The sequence below is a fragment of the Thunnus maccoyii genome, chromosome 21, assembly GCF_910596095.1.
Source record: "Thunnus maccoyii chromosome 21, fThuMac1.1, whole genome shotgun sequence".
In the NCBI taxonomy this organism is placed as follows: domain Eukaryota; kingdom Metazoa; phylum Chordata; class Actinopteri; order Scombriformes; family Scombridae; genus Thunnus; species Thunnus maccoyii.
This window is the reverse complement of record NC_056553.1, coordinates 8817635-8836136: the sequence shown is the minus strand read 5'-3', so window position 1 is coordinate 8836136 and position 18502 is coordinate 8817635. Positions and strand designations below refer to the sequence as shown.

The 18502-nt window shown below is 42.0% G+C and overlaps 1 protein-coding gene across 3 annotated transcripts in view; it reads right to left on the bottom strand.

Annotated features, from left to right (window-relative positions):
* Window positions 1-18502, bottom strand: part of LOC121887945 (dnaJ homolog subfamily C member 13) — a 32670-nt gene that overhangs the window by 4219 nt on the left and 9949 nt on the right. Inside the window, exons 3-51 of one of the 3 annotated variants that reach the window (XM_042399127.1) lie at window positions 18316-18391; window positions 17763-17912; window positions 17270-17311; window positions 16965-17165; window positions 16647-16853; window positions 15825-15920; window positions 15498-15589; window positions 15073-15239; window positions 13825-13904; window positions 13540-13709; window positions 12535-12634; window positions 12331-12438; window positions 12075-12230; window positions 11911-11967; window positions 11664-11785; window positions 11407-11482; window positions 11105-11200; window positions 10852-10992; window positions 9747-9764; window positions 8626-8708; window positions 8203-8356; window positions 7938-8041; window positions 7676-7835; window positions 7502-7564; window positions 7307-7408; window positions 6949-7053; window positions 6455-6657; window positions 6198-6282; window positions 5916-6070; window positions 5688-5733; window positions 5429-5577; window positions 5085-5286; window positions 4851-4966; window positions 4557-4635; window positions 4334-4469; window positions 3966-4150; window positions 3764-3838; window positions 3558-3677; window positions 2556-2951; window positions 2353-2466; window positions 2095-2211; window positions 1676-1853; window positions 1474-1565; window positions 1282-1381; window positions 1106-1180; window positions 901-1013; window positions 452-621; window positions 282-324; window positions 20-193 (exon numbers count right to left, since the gene is read on the bottom strand). In XM_042399127.1, the coding sequence (XP_042255061.1) occupies window positions 20-193; window positions 282-324; window positions 452-621; window positions 901-1013; window positions 1106-1180; window positions 1282-1381; window positions 1474-1565; window positions 1676-1853; window positions 2095-2211; window positions 2353-2466; window positions 2556-2951; window positions 3558-3677; window positions 3764-3838; window positions 3966-4150; window positions 4334-4469; window positions 4557-4635; window positions 4851-4966; window positions 5085-5286; window positions 5429-5577; window positions 5688-5733; window positions 5916-6070; window positions 6198-6282; window positions 6455-6657; window positions 6949-7053; window positions 7307-7408; window positions 7502-7564; window positions 7676-7835; window positions 7938-8041; window positions 8203-8356; window positions 8626-8708; window positions 9747-9764; window positions 10852-10992; window positions 11105-11200; window positions 11407-11482; window positions 11664-11785; window positions 11911-11967; window positions 12075-12230; window positions 12331-12438; window positions 12535-12634; window positions 13540-13709; window positions 13825-13904; window positions 15073-15239; window positions 15498-15589; window positions 15825-15920; window positions 16647-16853; window positions 16965-17165; window positions 17270-17311; window positions 17763-17912; window positions 18316-18391 (6049 nt within the window). The remainder of the gene's footprint in view (window positions 1-19; window positions 194-281; window positions 325-451; window positions 622-900; window positions 1014-1105; window positions 1181-1281; window positions 1382-1473; window positions 1566-1675; window positions 1854-2094; window positions 2212-2352; window positions 2467-2555; window positions 2952-3557; window positions 3678-3763; window positions 3839-3965; window positions 4151-4333; window positions 4470-4556; window positions 4636-4850; window positions 4967-5084; window positions 5287-5428; window positions 5578-5687; window positions 5734-5915; window positions 6071-6197; window positions 6283-6454; window positions 6658-6948; window positions 7054-7306; window positions 7409-7501; window positions 7565-7675; window positions 7836-7937; window positions 8042-8202; window positions 8357-8625; window positions 8709-9746; window positions 9765-10851; window positions 10993-11104; window positions 11201-11406; window positions 11483-11663; window positions 11786-11910; window positions 11968-12074; window positions 12231-12330; window positions 12439-12534; window positions 12635-13539; window positions 13710-13824; window positions 13905-15072; window positions 15240-15497; window positions 15590-15824; window positions 15921-16646; window positions 16854-16964; window positions 17166-17269; window positions 17312-17762; window positions 17913-18315; window positions 18392-18502) is intronic. The other 2 variants (XM_042399128.1, XM_042399129.1) reach the window with 2 other exon arrangements.

Genomic DNA, 18502 nt, shown 5'->3' with positions numbered 1-18502 from the left:
TCTGAGTAAGGCCGCTCACGTTAGGGTTGTTCTTCTCCAGCAGCTCAGTCAGGGTCTCCAGGAGGGACACCAGGAACTCTCGAGGCTTGCGTAGCACCCAGCCTGGCTGGGCGATGAAGATGCGCAAGAAGACTCCACCCACTTCTATCTCACCCTGCCCTGCTCCGTACGCCACTGTGAATTCCTCTGGCAACTGAGCACACAGAGCCAGAGTTTATTTTAAAGTTAAACCACATACAACAAATTACTGTTCAACAGCAACGATGCATAACTTCACTTACTCTCCAGTTCACGTCAGGATTATCCTTCTGCTGTTTAAAGTGCCTGTAAAGGATTAAAAAAAAACATATTTAGCAGTTAGGATACTGCACTATTTCACACCTGTCACGTTCTTGACCACTCTGCTGGGTATTTGTTAAATGATAAATTAAGTTCAGGGCTCGTGTCTTACTCGAGCATCATCTCCCGGACAGTGGTGGACACAGTCTCCCTGGAGCTGTCATTCCAGATGAGTTCAGGATTCTCGTGCGTTCCCTCGAAAATGTGCACCGCTGCCTCTGCGTTGTCTCGCATGGCGTCCATGAACACACCCGGAAGGAAACGTATCAGTGTTAGCCGCACCTGGCAGACAGGAAATTATCAAAATGATTGAGGAAATATGAGAACAAAGCAACGAGGTCAGTAAAGATCAATTTGCTTATTTGAATGTGAGGACATTGCAACGAATAAATGTCATTTGACTTTTTCTCATACACTTGTTACACCTTCATTTTACTACATCATCCTGTCTTCATTTTAATGTAAAATATTTATTAAACCCAGTTTAGAAACCTGATTTAAAAACTTCAGACTTCTAATGTGCAGCAAGTTACTTGTTGAAGCAGTTCTTTCCACACTGACCTTTGGCCCAACCAGCTTGTCCGAGGTCATCTTGGAGAAGAGCTCTGCAGTCTGTGTGCGCACTTGGGGGTGTGTGCAGTTACAGAAGAGGTCTAGCAAGTAGATCAGAGCACCTGCAGAGCAAACAGATTAACATGAGCATCCATGCACTCAGACTTCACATGAATATGGAACAGTGTCCAGAAAAAAGTAGAATTACACTGACCTTTGGCCATAGCCTCTTTCACTATCTTTGTGTTGGAGGTCAGTGCATACAGGGTTTCCAGCACCATTTGCCTGCCTAAAAGATAAAAAAAAACACTTGAATAAATATAGAAAAAGTAACAAGCAACAAAACTTGTAAGAAAATAAGTTCTTTTCTGTTTTAGAGTGAAGTCTTACTGGAGGGGAGCGAGTGCAGCAGCAGCAGAAGGTTTGACAATACCAGGGACTCAGCGATGTTGCTCACACACTCTTGGTTTGATGTTACTGTGTTCACAACCTGCAGAGAAACCAACATGATGTGTCAAATGTGTGGGGATTTCAGGAATCCCATTTCAGAGATAAGAATGAGTAAGAGCAGGTTGACTGTACCTCCAAAACCAGCTGCTGCACTCTGCCAGCTCCATGAACCCTCAACAATGAGAACAGCAGCTTGAAATGACCGATGCACTCTGACTCAGAACCTGTAATTACAGAGAAAAGGTTACATTAACACATAGTACACATCATTCATTTAATCTCCTCTTCAGACAAAAACAGGACCAACAGGACCAGAAGAAATGTCATATCTCACCAGGGTTGTTCTTGATGACATTACGAAGAGCCTCTAAAGCCATCTCAGCAAAGCGGAGCCTCTCAGCATGCTGCTGGGACTCTACCTTGTTGCTCTGACTCATAGCCAGCAGAGTGTGGAGGTACTGGGCTTGGGAGCCTACGTAGTCCAGCAGGCTGGCTGCAAATGCTTTGGGATACTAAACACGGGGGTGGTAAAACACATCAGTAGCATTAAAAACTAGCGTATTAAATGTGAAAATACAAAAAACTAAATGAGTTCAGTTAATACTGCTGTCAATATTCAAAGTAATCTGTCACAATGTGCTTTATAATTTAGTTCCCTGCTTTATTCGCTGTTAGAATACTGTTGAGAAAAGGAAAATAATAAAAAAAGGCAGACTGAATGTGGCAGTAATACCATCTTGTTTTTCTACTCACCTCAAGTGGGAAAGATGGCTGCTCGTTGTAGACCCTGACAAAGATCTCCCCAACTATCAGCTCTTTGCTATGATCATTGAATATGAACTCAGCACCAAAGCTTTTATCGTTTTCTCCCTGTAAACAGACCACAGAGAAAATGCATGAGCTATAGTAAACATTTTTTAGACTAGTCAGATGTATAGACAAAGTGTATAACCTGTTTTTAAATTTGAACCTGACAGTATAACCTGTGTCATTGTGTTATGATATTCTTACCCTCTTGATGTTTCCCTCCTGCTGTCCCTCCAGGAACTCCAGCAGCTCGGCTCGTGTTCCGTTGTTCCAGATCAGGTACGGGTTCTCTGAGTTACTATTCAGCAGCTTCAGGACCTAAATGAACAACAGAGGATGTGAAACTCAGTCTGCTACGGCTTTCTGCCACGCATACACAACCCCACCTATCCAGCTGTTCAACTGACCTCAGCTGGAGATCCTGCGCCGAGCTTCCTTGAGATGTACGGTGTCAACATGGCAGCTAGGCTCTTGCGGATGGTGGGGTTCTCTGGAGGTGTGCCGTCCACACCGTTGGTCTCTGAAACAGGATTGTTACCGTCTGGGGTGTGTGGCGTCTGGGTGTAGCCTCCCAGACGGCTGAGGGCCACCAGGCTGAGCTTGGCCAGGCTGTTTGCAACCTCCTGCTGGTTTGTGTCCTGGCTAGCCTGAACGCCACTCTCCTCCAGAGTGTAGTCGTAGTTGAAGAGGTGGACCAGCAGGTGCCAAAGCACGCCGGCGTGGTACAGATGAGTCTGTAGGAAGAAATCTATGGCGAAGGAGCTGACGCACTGTACTGCCAGGGATGCAGTTTTTGGGAGACCCTGAGAGGAGGCGAGGAGAGAGAACATGAATCACTGCCGAGTGAAAATTAATCTCTTTAATTACTCGTTAAAGCAGCTGTCTGGTTTCAGAACAAGTATGAGGATAACACTGAAGGCGCTACATGTAGCACTTTAATATTACTAAATAATTAACAGATGATGAGACACTTCTATTAGCAAGTAATTGAGTGGCAGTGGTGGCCGCAACAGGGCTCTGCATTTAATTCAGCTTTTTATGTTCTCCAAGATGGATTTGAGTGAAATGATAAGACAGTTTTTTGCCATAAAGGCGCAAAGAAAAAAAAGAGGATGATGAAAAAAATCACTTCTAGAATCTTTATTTACTTAACTAAAGCAAAATTGGGAACCTAAACAAAAGAAACAAGGAATTTTTAGTGGCTGCTGGCAGCCCCAATACTAATTCTAATAACAAGATTTCATAAAAAAAAATCTAACAATGTCATATTGATGTTGAAAAATAGAACACATAGCACATTTATGAAGTGCTGTGTCAAAAATTAATTTCAATTTGTAAAAATTTTTCATTTGTAAATAAAAGACAGAAAGCTTGGAAGAAAGTAAACAAAGTAAGTGAAAGATCCTCACCTTTCCGTAGTACAAGATGTGACAGAGGTCCCTGATGATACTGGGCAGTTCGATGATCTTTTCCCTGCATTCTTCAAACTGAGCTGCAACGCTGTAGCACTTACAGATGTGCCCGCACACCTGTGGCACATTAAAAAAAAAAGCCTTAAAAAAAATTGTAATGTGGGGGGTACGTCTGTCAGCTTAACAGAGAGAGGTGACTTTACCTGAACAGCCATGTCATCAGCCTTGCTGGATGCTGTCAATACAGCAACACACCGAGAAAGGGCATCCAACAACACCTAAGTATTCACAGGCAGAAAAAATGTATTTAAGTTATTTAAGTTCCACAACACAACACACAAATATGTGGACTTGTAACATTGAATTTAGACAGGATAACCCTTGCTGATGTTTCAGGAGTTATACCTCGATGCCATTTTCACGGCGCAGCTCCTCTGCATTCAGAGCAGAGCAGTTGACTGTGTGGAAGGCCAGTTCAGCCGCAGCCGGGAGCAGAGGGGAGGTCTTGGAGAACAGCTGATCGTCCTCCGTCTCCATGGTGATTGTTTTGATGAGCATGGGGTAACCGGCGTATTTGTAGGGTTCCAGTTCTGTTTATACACAACGAAGCGGTCAGAGTAGTGAGCTTCTACACCAAGCCGGTCATTATCAACTAAATTCACTTTTTTACAGTTATAATTCAGAAAATGTGTCTAGACTTGTTTCTGTCGAGATGTATACAGTGAGAGATGAATAGCAAAAATGACAGACAGGAAGTTTATCGATCTACATACCTTCTTTGTGTCGGTTAAAGAGGATGCTCTGACTTTTGAGGATAAGGATGATGTTTTCTGGGTCAGGGCCGTCCAGGATTCGTGCAGACTTTGTACAGAGGAACTCGTAGGCCTTGTTGACCTTTTCAAACATGTCCTGAAAGATAAAACAAGTTGATATGAAACATGTGGATATTCTAAGCACTGAGGTACACAGTATGTCGGTCATGATCATACTACACACCCTGCCCTCTGGGTTCTTGTCAGGATGGTACTTCTGCGCCAGTCTGAAGTAAGCTTTCCTGATTTTGCTCTCCTCATGCCTGAAGACAGAAACGCCAAACAGAAAGGCATATTTAATGACAACAACTTACACGCATTTAATAATAGTAATAAAAAAAAGACAAATAATGTATTTCTCACATCCCACTCACTTCTAAACGGCCACATATCTCATGTTTATTGCTACTAATCACTGAGGATGATTCAGAATTCAAGAGGAATAGTAACAAGTACTAAATAATTAAATGCCACTCACTGCCCCTGTCCTTTGGGGAGGTTGAGGACTTCATAGGCATCATCTACAGACATAGAGGGAGGCTTCTTCTCCACCTCCCTCTTCCAGGCTTCAAGAGTGTCTTTTAGCAGCTTCACCTGTAAGGATAGTGGTGGTGGTGGATTGTTAGAAGAACCCTTAGAAAATACAGGCAGGGCATTGATAAGGAAGTACAAGCATGGATAAATAAGGATAATAAGAAAAAAAGAGACATACAGCATCACGAATAGGCCAGTTGGGGAAGCGGGTGGTGTCACACAGATGTCTGAGGTAGTAGATGTTGCAGAAGAGCTCGTTGTCAAGCTGAGGGAAGCTGATCACAGGGATGGGGCAGTACTGGTAGAGGGCCCGCGTGTTACTCTGCAGCCTGGGGCTGAAGTCAGCTACGTGAGCAGCTATCTTCTCAATCATCATCCGCCTGGAGCAGAGAGTTCAAAGAGACACTATTAAAATTCCCATAAACCAGATGCAGGCTTTCATTGCTGCCCTTCTCACTGCAAAATATCTCTACTTTGCCTTTTAAAGCAGACTAATAAGTCATGAAAGAAATGACTCCCTACCTCATCTCGCTGCTCCAAATGGCCTCAGGTGTGTCAAACTCTCCGAGGAATATCTCAGAGAAGCGCTCAGCCTCGTAGTTCTCCAGATAACACACCATGGCTTCAGGTAGCACTGGTCCCAGAACACTACGCTGCACTATGTCCTGACCCTTAGACACAGAGCACAACAATCAAATGTCATTTTTAAAAAGAACATAGGATTCTTAACCAATCGTAATCTTTATGGTAGAAATCTGCATCTAAACTAAACCAACTTTACCTCCTCTGATTTGAAGGCTTGCTTCAGGTGAGTGTACTTCAGGAACCTGCAGGGTTGTCACAGAGGTCAATATTAACAGTACACAAACACACACACGCTACTTGAACCCTTACTTGTGCCAATGTGTAAAAGCCAAGATAAAACTAAATAAAATGTAGGTTTCTGCTGATAACTTCGGCATGTTTATACAAAATATTCACGTGTCGTTTGCTTGTGGTGTGTTTTCACCTCGCTACAGGAAGCACATTGGAGCCCGTGTACATCATGATGAAGAAGAAGACCCCTGTTAAGTAGAGGCGCTGCAGATTAGGGTTGTCCTGCATCACCAGGTACATGACATTGGCTACCTTTTCCACCAGGATGGGGTCAAAGGTCAACAGCAGCTGGAGAGAGGACAATGCAGATAAAGGGGAGCCAATCAAAACATAATTTTATTTAATTAAACAATCAACCAAAGATGCTATGGCAAAAATTTAAAGACAATCAAATCAGAGTCAAACTGTGCAATACCTGGACAATGTGAGGGAGGCAAGCGCTGTCACTGATCATCCTCTTGATCTTAGGCAAAGGACGGATAATGGAATTATCTTGATCCCTGGGAAATAAGAGGATAAGAACGTATCTTACAATGAAGGTCTAATGGCTTTGTGATCTAAGCAAAATGACAACACATATTAGATTGTTTTGACAGAGAAAGAATATTACACTAATACATAAAAGAAAGGTGCACACATGCTGCCACAGAGACGTTTTGTGTGGTCCCCCACCTGCTGGGGTAGTAGGAGCACATGGTGATGAGCATGTTGAGGATTAGTGTAGCCAGGTCGGACTCATTCATCACCGCCTGTCCTGTGGCCAAGAGGCACCATTTCAGCTGGGGAATGGCCTGCAGGGGGCGCCAGCCGTCCATCCCCTGAGCCCAGCAGCGTGTCTTCGCTGTCAGGACGCCTGTGCTCCAAAACTCCTGCATCTAGAGAGGGAAAAATAAAAATACAATTAAGGTTAAATAATTGAATAAAAACACACAAAAAATACTGCAATGACTGGGATAATGCACTCAAAATCAAAACTATATGTACAAACAAGATGTTTATTAAACTATCCAGCAAATTATTACGTTAGACAGGCATTGTTATTTCCTCTTTATTCCATTTTGATAAATTGTTGTTTGCAGGAATTACATTTAACTTTATTTTCAAATTGATTTTACAGTGAATAGTGGAGTTTTGCTGGTGCTGGACATTTCAAGGAGATCACATACCTCCTCAAAACTGAAAGGTCCTCTTCTTTCCTTGTCTGCGTTACCGAAGTACCACTCCTTCTCACTCTCCCTCTTCATGTCTGGTGATGCTTCCAACACGTTGCTCTGTGGGATTTAAGAAGACCTTCATTTGACACTGTAGACAGATTAATTAAATGCAGACCCAGAGTTTAAGATTTGAACACATGGGTCAATGTTAAATCCATTCTCATCAGAGAATTAAAACATCTAGGGGGATATTTAGAGGTGTAAAATATGGGAGGAGGGAATGGAAATGTATACAAATAGCTGCTGCATCTGAAATGTGACATTCGAGATATATGTTTATATAAAACTAAAGCTACAGCCATGTGTTTACCTGTAGCGGCACAGTGGCTCTGCTGGTATGCAGATGGGCCAAGGTGAGCAGGTCCACCAAGATACGCACTCCATTCGAGTCCATCACCTCCTTCACATTTTTCTGCAAAGCAAAAGATTGATTATTTAACAAGAGAAAGAAGTGTGAGACATGAACATGCAACTCCAAGAGACACAGATGCTTTGATTAGCTTACCTTGTTGAGAATCAGTTTGTTGAGGAAGAGGATGAGCCTGTCTCTCTCCAGTTTGTCTGTACACTGTAACCACAGAAATGCATTTCCAGGTTGGTAAAATACAGCCAAAATAACAAGCCGGTGTTAATGTCTTAACCATATGAACACTTGTAATGACATTTTGTTTGTACTCACTCGGTCCAACATGCCCACGATGTATTTCGTGTCTGTGAAGGTGCCGATCTCCTCGAAACATTTCCCGTAGACTATTGTTAGCGCCTGCAGGCACAGGCACTTCATTGTGACTTTGGGTGTAAGCAGAAAGCGATGGTAGAGCTCATTGAAGAACTCATATCTAAATGAGCGGAAAGGAGAAGCAAAAAAACATCTTTTAGGATCCAGAGCTGAGTTAATACCATCAGTACAGTCGGTTTGGTTTGTTGTATTGTCGTCTTACGATCTCTTGATGACGCTCGACTCTTCGTTTTCATCCTCCTCCAGCAGCAGACGCAGGTAATAATCTCCTATCTTTATCTCATCTGAAAGGCACTCATATTTCACCTGCAAACATATACAGGCAGAGTATATTTCACAGTTTTAGAATCCATCCAATCCTTCATTCTTCACAGCAATTTACAATATACTGCCTATATAAAGCCTAACAAGCCATTTGATTGTTGTATCACACATTTTTTTTCAACAAATTCTAGCTGAACACAAACCTCGAACTCCTGGTGGTTCCAGGAGATAACGGTGGCATTGCCGAGCTCACGGTCCACGCCGAAGGCACGCATCTCGCCCTCCAGCGCGTCCCGCAGCTCCTCCCTCGTCTTCAGGTTCCAGATGAGGTTGGACCGTGCGTGGTCGAGCTGGAATCTTGAGAAGAGAGAAAAACAGATGAGGATGGCAGAATGAAAAAAGTGGTGGAGTACGTGACCTAAAAGTCAGAGGCTTTATTCATTTTTGTCCATCAAAATTACAGAATGTTCTGTCCTGTCATAGTGTCCCTAAAATACAGCTAAAAAAACTCTAAACTAGCATAGTGGTTTCTTGGTTAGTGATTCCAAATTCCCAAAAACTTGGAGCTGACTCGGTTAGTTAATGGGTCAAAAAAGCTAGAATGAGATTTGAGGGCCATGTGGTACCTGTAGTAGAAAAGCTCCCAGTTGGATTCGATCTTTATCCTTTGCCGTCTCTTTCTCAGGATGACAGGCTTTTGATTCGGGTTCTGAAATCAAATGAAAGACACAAAACTATGAAAAACTATCATAATGCACAGCTTCCAACATTTGTCCGTTTTCAGCTTATGGTATGAAGAGAGTTGTGAAGATAAAATGGCGACAACATGACCAACAGTTTACACAAACAACAACAACAACAACACCAAAATTTAAATGAATGGCACCAGTATGTAAAAAAAACAAGGTAACAACAATTGACAATGGATAAATTAAGAAGAATATTAGAACAAAGAAACAAACAAAAAAAAAAACACCAAAAAACAATGTCATCATAGCACCAACATAGAAAACAAGGTTATGAAAACACAAAAACCAAAATGGGATCCCAAAATTGGATGCGTTCTGTAATCCTCGCTAGACGATAACAGGCCTTTCCCCCAAGTGTGCACTTAAAATACCGACATGCTTCTCAGAATTACAATCACATATTCTCATGAATCTGTTGATTCCTGTTGCAAAGAGGATGTGGCTACACAGCATTTACAACCTTTAAAGTTCAGTATGTTATACCACTAGAAAGAAACATTTTTCTCTTTGGTGTCATAAAGTGATGCTGCAATTTCCTGCATAATCAAACATGCTGGTAAGTAATGTAAAATACCATTGAAGAGGCCAGCACAGGTCACCTGGCAAATGTACTTCTGTTTATAGTAATTAAACTGAACTTATATCTCAAACTTAAATTGGTCATTATTTATTGATGACAAAATGCTGCAGATAGCATCGTTAAGCAACTGAATAATATATAGACAGTACGTCACTGTAGACATCCTGTCTATTATCAGCAGGACAAGAAGAGAATATTTTATGATCTAATTGTATAACATTGATGAATATTGTTTTGCTATTTTGCAAGGAACTGTTTTCCATTTCACCCAGTTCATCCCGTCCTAAAAGCTCCTGTTAGGTCATTGCCTGGCTGAATTAAAAAACACACCCAACGTATCACATGAAGATGGAAAAATAGTTTGTTGAAAAGAGAGAATATGTAAAGAACGTGGATCCCATTGGTCAGTCCTACTTACCAGGTTATTTCTGTCCTGCTGCATTGTTTGACAGCAGAGAAACCACACAAGACAAGGGGAGGGTGGGGCAGAGACAACACAGAGAGATTATTGTTCCTCGGATCAAACAAAGATGAATCTCAAAAAAAAAAAGGGTAACAGGTCACTCGAGTACTAATAAAAAGAGGTTGACATACAAAACTAACACTAAATCCATCAGATTTATTAGCTGAGTATCCACTGTCTATCTATTGCTAATAAATTGCTAACAAACAAGTATACATGCAGCTTGTGGTAAAGACATGAAATGATGGCTGTGATTTGGTAACATTCAGTGAAAGCAAGCCAATCAGACACATGTAATTGATCATCTTAAGCCATTTTGAGTCATTCAATTCAATACCAGTGTAGCCAGAGTAACAGAAAGGGAAGACTGGTTACTTTTGAGGTTACATTATAGCTTTTTTGAAAGTAGATTTGATTTGTGTTTTGTTAAAAAGCCAGAGAGAAGGCAGCAGTGACCAAAAGTTTTGGTCAACAGTCCTGCTGTTGCCAACTTCAACCCGCCTGCACAGGCTGAGTCTCAATCACATTTACTACATGCACTTGTGACATTTAGTTCCGACATGTCATCACATTTGCATCCTAATAAAAGACCTTCAAATTTATACAACATTATGGTCACATTCAACACCAATGATGGCCTCTGGTGCACAGCAAAAATACACCTGTGATGAAAAATATCTGTCATAGCTGAAGGAAAAAAATGTGTTAGTCATTTATGAACAAGTGTGCAAGCGATTCAAACAGCGAGGCGTGTATCTTGAAAAAAGAAAAAAAAATCAAATGTGATTTTTATCTGGACATAAACTGCTTCCCCAAGGTCAGGCAGCCTCACAGCTGTCACAAGCTGGCACTGCTCCCCATGCAAAATAGCTGCAGCAATGGAAAAGTATGTTAATAAGTTTGCTTCTGGATTCTGCAGTACCGTTCAGCATCAGCAGGAGGAGCAACTGTTAGAGACACCTGAGCAGACAAAGTGAGCAGCGGTAGCAGTAAGCTTGTGTGATAGATAACAGATAAATCAGCCCTTTTAGTTCCTTTGCAAAGGGAAAGAAATCCTCACCTCCTTCTGGGCTATGCCCATCTTATCTCTCCAGTGCATCAGTACTACATCCGCCTTCTCCTTGGCAAACTTCTCCACCTCTTTGGCTGCTTTGCCTGCTATCCGCTGCCACTCAGGCACCTTGTTTCGGTTGAGCTGGTCCTACAGGAAAGAAAGATAAAACAACAATTACATTTAAAAGATGCCAAATGACTAACTGTGCTTTTTGTTCATTCTGCAAAAATCTACAGTCGAGATGTGTTTGTGCAGATACCGTGGCAATTTTTAAGTTGTCTCGGACGTGCATCCTGTCCACATCTTTCTCCGGGACTGGGTCAGGACTGTCCAGGTAAGCCAGCAGGCCTGTTGGCTAAGATCAAGGTGAAAGAACAAAGCAAAGTGAAATGGGTAAGGATTTAAACAGGGTTGCTCAGCTGCCAGACAAAAACATTGGCTTATGTCCTGGAATACTTTGCCTCTATTGCTATTGTTAATACTAATAGCTTCTACCATGACTACTGGACAGGCATCAGATATTTGTTTAAAAGTCAGAACTGGGCTGATTTGGAGACTTACCAGTATTCTCTTCAGGAGATTCATGGCAACAGGGTTCTCTGCTGTCCACAGACCCACCAGATGGCGACTCAGTTGTCTAATGAACAAACAACAGACGCACGTTTTTGAGCCATTTTTTCTTACTTGTCATTTATCAAAGTACAAACACAGTTGATCTGCACAAAAAGTAGTACACACAATGTAACCAATATGAAAGATACTATACAAATAAAGTTTGATTGCTACGTAGGTAAGAGGATTAGTGAGTTGGCAGCTACCTGTTGGTCAGCATCCTCTGGTCGGCGCTGATGGTGAACAAAGACGTGTGCAGATGTCTGGGAAGAGCCCCCTCACTCAAAGCCAGCTCTTGCATCTTAGTGGCTATTTCCTTGTCTCCCTCCTAAACATAAACAAACAGGAGTCGGTTATTACAGTAAACCTCGAGCCCTCATGATCATACAATCATCATTAAATTAAAAGAACATTCACAACAATTCAGAGCACCAAACCCACAGAAAGGCTTACCTCAATGATGGCCTTCATCACCAGACCAGCTCCCTTAACGATCGCCATAGAGGGATGCTAGAGGTAAGGATAATCACATTACTATCATCATTAGAGCTGAGAGGGTTCATCAAAACAATGTTAAGTTAAAAAAAAAAAAGCCTTTAGCTCTTTAGCTGCCCCACCTGGAAGAGTTTGAACAGTGTGCGTCCGTTGGAGGCGACCATCTCAAGCAGCATGTCAAACTGCTGGCCCTCAGTGGTTTCACTGTAGGGGGCGCAGAGGGCAAACGTTAAGAAGTCCAGCAAGGAGCTGATAACCAAAGCTCCTGTTCCATGGTCCTGGAAACAAAAAAAGAGAGAATGTGAGATAAGATTTGGGAAATTGAAAATACTTTTGAAGTTTCTATCCTGAGCTTGTTGAAAATAAAAAGAAATGTACCACATTAGTGATGAATTTTTCAAGGAGGTTTTCCAGGAACTTCTTAGAGGACAGCAGAGAGGCCTTGTTCAGCTGCTCCTGCCTCAGGTCATAGTCGTCGTGCATCGGCTGGAGGGAAAGATGAAAGAGACGGACTCAGCCAAACAGCGAGAAGCACGTAGATCACTGGAGTTGTTGTAGGGTTGATATTTAGGTGATACTTACACACATAAGGGCGCAGAGCATGTCTATAGCAGCATGTGTCACACCGTTGTTGTTCCTTTTTAAAGCTTTTACCGTCTTTACTCCCAACTTTTCCCGGAACCTGGAACACACAAACATTACGTTCACAGATTTACCGACACCCTTAAACACTAAACAAAACTACAACAGCATATAAACCATACAAATACTGTAATATTTAAAGAGGTCTGGGGTTGGATAAGCAAAAAATTTATTGCTTCAAAAATGGTTTGTTGTTTCTTTCCCTCACCAACTGTCACATCTTTAATTGAACTCTGAAGCGAACATCATAAAAGAGGTTTTCTCTTAAAGCAAAAATATGTGTGTATTTATAGTGATCTGTGTCTTGTGGTTGTGTGAGGGGAAACACCAAACTACTCCAGCAATGAATCTTTCAGGAAAACCAATTGTGGCTCATTGGCAACTGCACAGGAACAAAGAATAAACAGTAAATACAGTTCCTCTCATACATCTCAGTGACCCGGAAAGACCCTAAGGCTCTCGAATATATGAGATATTCAGGAATGTAAAGAACAGAATGAGCAAAGCAGATAGTGGGAGAGAGATGGAGGCTCAAAAAAAAAAAAAAAAAAAAAAAAAAACAAGGATGAAATGGCGAGAGTGGAGGGTCAAGACAAATCGAGGCAGACAGCTCGACTGAACAGAGTGAAGTGACATAACCTCCCTTCTGAAGTGCCTGTCTCAAAGCCTGAGATGAAAGCAGAACGCAGATAAAAAGAAGAGAGGGTAGATCGACAGCCAGCTAAGACAGACTCTGGAAAAGACCGGTAGGATAAGAAATAGAGACAGACAAAGGGCAGACTGAGATGTATGGATTCATATTTACGTTCCATCTGTGAGTCCAGACCCTTGACCAGACCTTGGAATGACAGAGCATGCCTGTTACCAGCAGCTCAACAAAAGTGTACTTTATAGAAATACAAGTAGGGAGGTTACTGTAGAGTGACACATGTGCAGCGTTCTTACTTAGGCAGCTGGGTGAAAGCCTGGAAGCCAGCCTTGGAGGCCACCAAGCGCCGGATGGCCTGGAAATGGCTCTCCAGCTCAGCGTTGAGAGCGGGCAGCTCGGCCTCCTGGGATAAAAGAGCCAGGATCGCATTGTTGATGAGCTTCTCTTTGTTCTCAGAGAAAAGACCCTGAAGAGAAAGAAAAAAGGAGAAGCAGAGAGGGATAAAGACGGGGGGAAATGAGTATGAGTACTGCTTGGGCAGACGGACAGACACAAGTCACATAAGGATTGAACACACTCACATCTTGGGTTACTGCATGAAGTACTCCGCTGTAGGATATGTTAGCGTTGAATCGGAACACTGCGTCTGCAAAGTTTCCATCTAAGCAAAGGAAGAAAGAATGAAAAAAAATGAGGCAAAACCTCAAAATCTTAACAATACTCAAGAGTTTACAGTCACCCTAGTGGCTCTTTGAGGCTGTACTTAGGTAGAGCAAAGCCCCAGATGAGCCTCTCATGTTTTAACATTACAGTCGTTTCACAGAGATACAGAAAATATATATCTGGAGATCTTAAAACAATCCAGAAGGTAATTTAATAACACTTGCCGCTGTTCTGGAGGCATTTCCGGAACCCTTAAAGACTCTTCTAACCATCCACTGCACAACAAAAAAGCCTTTATACCACGTTTCCAGGTTGCACCTCTTTGTCCCTAATCTAAGCAAAGATGGTAGCTGGAAATGACTCCTTGTCCAATATGTACAACATGAACTACAATTCAAAATCTTATTATCAGTTATGTTGCTATATATTGATGTTTCATTTGATTGATTTTCTGGCTACCTAGATGAGGAAATAAAGCCACAACTTGAGAAATGGGTTAAAAGATGTTTTCACCTTATACAGTATATTATATTTTTTGTATTGTGATGATTAGAGGTGTTTTTGAGGATTCTGGAAATATCTTCAGATCAGTGTTAAATGGTGAATGACCTTCAGGGGTTTTGGATTACAGGTTTGTTTCAAAGTCATATGTAATACAGGAAAGGGACAAACTGGGGCTCAGCTGTGCTCAACGTGCAGCAAATGCTCACACTAACCATGCTTACATGCTGATGTTTAGCAGGTATAATGATTTCTGTGTTTACCAACTTAGTTTAGCAGGTTAGCATGCTAACATTTGCATCACAAAGTACAGCTGAAGGGAAAATCATTTGTTCTGCAGGTATTTAGACATTAAAAAAAAAGAACAAACTGAAATTTTGACTTGATATTGGTGCTAAATGAAAAGTCAGGGGATCACCGAAGTCTGAAGGTTAATCCTCTGGGGACCATGAATGTCTGCACAACATTTCATAACAACCCATCTAATGACAGTTGGTGACATTGTCATCCCTAGAGCCACACAACTAGAGTGGCTAAAAACACAAAGTGGATACCACTGTCCATTAAAATAAAAAAATAAAGTATAAAGCTAAGACAATTTGAACACATGATATAAAAATCCAGTAAAACATAATGAATCTCATGAGATGAAGGACCTGACTCACTGGGAGGTGCTGCAAGGAATTTGAGATGCAGACTCTCCACCTCCTCATCCACGGGCATGCTCAGTAGGCCCCATCTTTGCCCTCGCTGCGTGGGGGCCATCTTGACACAAACGTCCCTGTTGCCTGACGCACGGACTCCATCGAGCAGGCTGGCTAACAGAGAGTCCCTACGGACGCACATAAACAAACAGACTCAGCTAAATACATTACAAATGATCGGTGGTAGAAGAGAGTGCACGAAAACAGGAAAGAGTCAAGGCTATGCAGCGGACGCACATGCACGAAAGCAAATTACTCATCTTGTAAATGAGGTAAACAGCACAGAAAAAACAATGCAAATGAGCGATGCCAAAAATATATCCGAATGTTGACCAAACCAACAGGGCTTGTACATAAAGAAGGGTGTACACGTTATGTCTGTGTACCTTTCTGTGGAGGAGAACTTCCTGATTTGGCCTTTGATGAATTCAACTGTAAACACCTGAGGGTTGTCTACGTCACAGATGAGAGCAAATACCTGAAGGGGGATGAGACAAGAGGACAAGAGTGAGAAAAGCGGGGGGGTGGGTGGGGGAGGGGAGAGTTCATTCATATCACACAGACGCAGGTGTTTCTGTTCAACCTGTTAACGTGACGTGATACAGTTCATACATAATGAAACAAAGACAGAATAGTCCAAATGGTTTTTAAGTAAAAAAATGTTTCAGTCTGAAATTTTCATGACTGGATGTAAGTTTAATGATGAAGCTCACCTCTCCGAAGGGTTTGATGGTGACTATGTTGTATGAAGCCGGGTCTCTCTCCACCAGACATGTCTCCGTCAGGGCCAGGATACGCTTAACAGGTTCCTGGAAGAGAGCAAGACGAAGCATAAAGATCAATGATAATACTGACAAATGACTCGTAAGACCATAAGCTGAAATAAATATAAAAATAATATATACACTGTGGGAGCAGAGGTAGGCGATGAAACTGTGGATACTGCATGATTCTGGCTATTTTAGATTTCCTAGACACTGTTAATGACTGCAGATGAAATATTAAGTAAGTAATTACCATCCAATTCATCACAGTACAGGGTGTCACCAATCATTGATTACACAAAGGATCCACATACTTTTTCACACACATTTTCCTTTTGAACACCAGATAAGAGTGAGCACCTCAGTCTGACAATTTAATAATAATATAATACATGTAAACATTAAAATTAAGTGTATTTGAGACAATTTCACACCACTAATGATTATTCTGTAACCACAAATATATTGTTAAAGAAAAAAATATCAAAGGAAATAACATAAGGTACATTTAGTCTCATTATATTAATAGTAAAATATGAATAGCGAAGCATTAGCTTCTGTATCACTATACTGTAAGTGGCAGTGAGCTATGATTTTCTAATAACTATTAAAAAACATCATCAATATTTATGTTTTTTTAAGGATCCATGGATGTGCTGATGACATTAAATGAAATCTGATGTTGCCTTGCTGTTGAAAATAGGGTCTCATTATCAAACAAACAAATTTGTTAAGAGTGGGCCACTGAGAAGAATAACGAGAGGCTCTGACCGGGTGACGAGGGGTGATCTTCTGCACCACGAACTCAGCCAGCGAAGTGATGCTCTCGTCTGAGCTGTACTTCCCCAACCTGCCCGTCACAAAATCCTCGAAGGTCAGGGCCTCCTTCCTCAGTCGTAGCATAATGCCGATGAAGTTCCCGGCATGCTCGATGGCGCAGCGGATGATATCATCCCGGTGCTCGGAGGCAAACAGATGCTGAGAGAAAGAAGAGAAGCAACGAGAGAGAGAGAGAGGGGAAAATAAATCTAAATAAATCTTTTTTACTACAACACATAACAGACACGCTTCAACTCTACGAATACATACGAGCCTGCTGAAGCCGCCATAAAGGATGCAGAATCCTCCCTGGTAATCAGAGAGCTCCACGAAGCCCTCGATGTTGCGGTAGTCATAGGAACAAACCACTCGGTTGGTGTGAGGGTCGATCTGGTCGATGCCGCCCGGAGTCACCTCTAAACTCACGGACTTCCGCGTGTCACTCCAGTGGTGCTTGTAGCAGTTGTAACGCTGCAGATGTGGGCGTACGTGTTGTGAGCCAAATATACTGTTTATTTAAATTAGTAATTAACAACCCCCCCCCAATTCATATCTTTATAGATCTCAGTACTTACCCTGCCAGTTATCTTTCCCTCTGAAAACTCTGTTCTGAATCTCTGAGAGAGACAAACAAAAGAGTCAGCTGTTAAACCATCACTGTGTAACACTTATGATGCAATGTCTTCATTGCATGATTACGAGTATGTTTAATTGGTTCAATGGGGAAATACCCGTCCTGATTGCAGTTTCGAAACACATCGAAATGAGTTTATTTCTTCACAATAACACACTATCTGCTGATTCACATTTGTGGTAAACACCTACATACAGTCTAAAGGCCTGTGATTTGCAAACACTGTGTTCCCAGCACTCAGTGTTTTGTACATTAAGTGACTTTGCAGTGATTTTTTTTTTAAAACAACACAGCAAAATCTGCAGTCATGACTCAACTAGAAAACACGAATAAGCTGCATCTATCCAACAGGATCCGAGACCCTGTTAATAAAAATGTGCACGAGGTCTGTTTAATCACTGTGAAGCGTTGCAGCTGTGACTGTTCCTCCTCACCAGTGCTTCTGTGAGCAGCTCTGTCCGATGCTCTGTTGAGAACTTGAGCGTTTCCGACTTCTTGCCACTGCCTTTGCGGAATGTGAGGCTGAACTCTGTTCCCTGACCTTTTCCTACCGGACCGATACCACAAATGTCCCCATAAGGCCACTAGCAACACAAAGATAAACATATTGTTATTGTCACACACAAGCATTTAAAACATAAAAAAAACATATTTCAAAAACAGCAATCGGTGTAGTTATTCCTTTAAAAGTAACCATGAGGCTATTTTCACTTATTAACCACACAGGATCATGACATGTTTCATGTTGTATTCAGTGTTAAGACATGCTGTTGTATGTTCACTGCAGTGCTGAAGGCACAAGAAGTTAAAAGCATTGGCTTTCAGTAAAAGTGCAATGCGCTTCAAATGGATTTTCAATAGTCACATGGAGCCAAGAACAGCACATCCCACAAGGACCTGTGAGGCGCTGATAGCTGCAGTATAGAGGAGTTTCCTGAATGACACAGGACTTAACGTCCGTCCGTAACAGGCTGCGTACATACTGACCTGATTTGTTACTTCTAGCGTGGTAGGGTTGTAAGTGGTAATGCCATGGGTTCCCACTGAGAAGACTCGCTTGTACCTGGAACACAGAGAGACGGGATGAGTCAGAAAACGCCTTCCCTTCTCCGACTGTACCAGAAATCAACACCTACAACAGCCCAGGCAGTCACATGACATGATGTGGGAAACA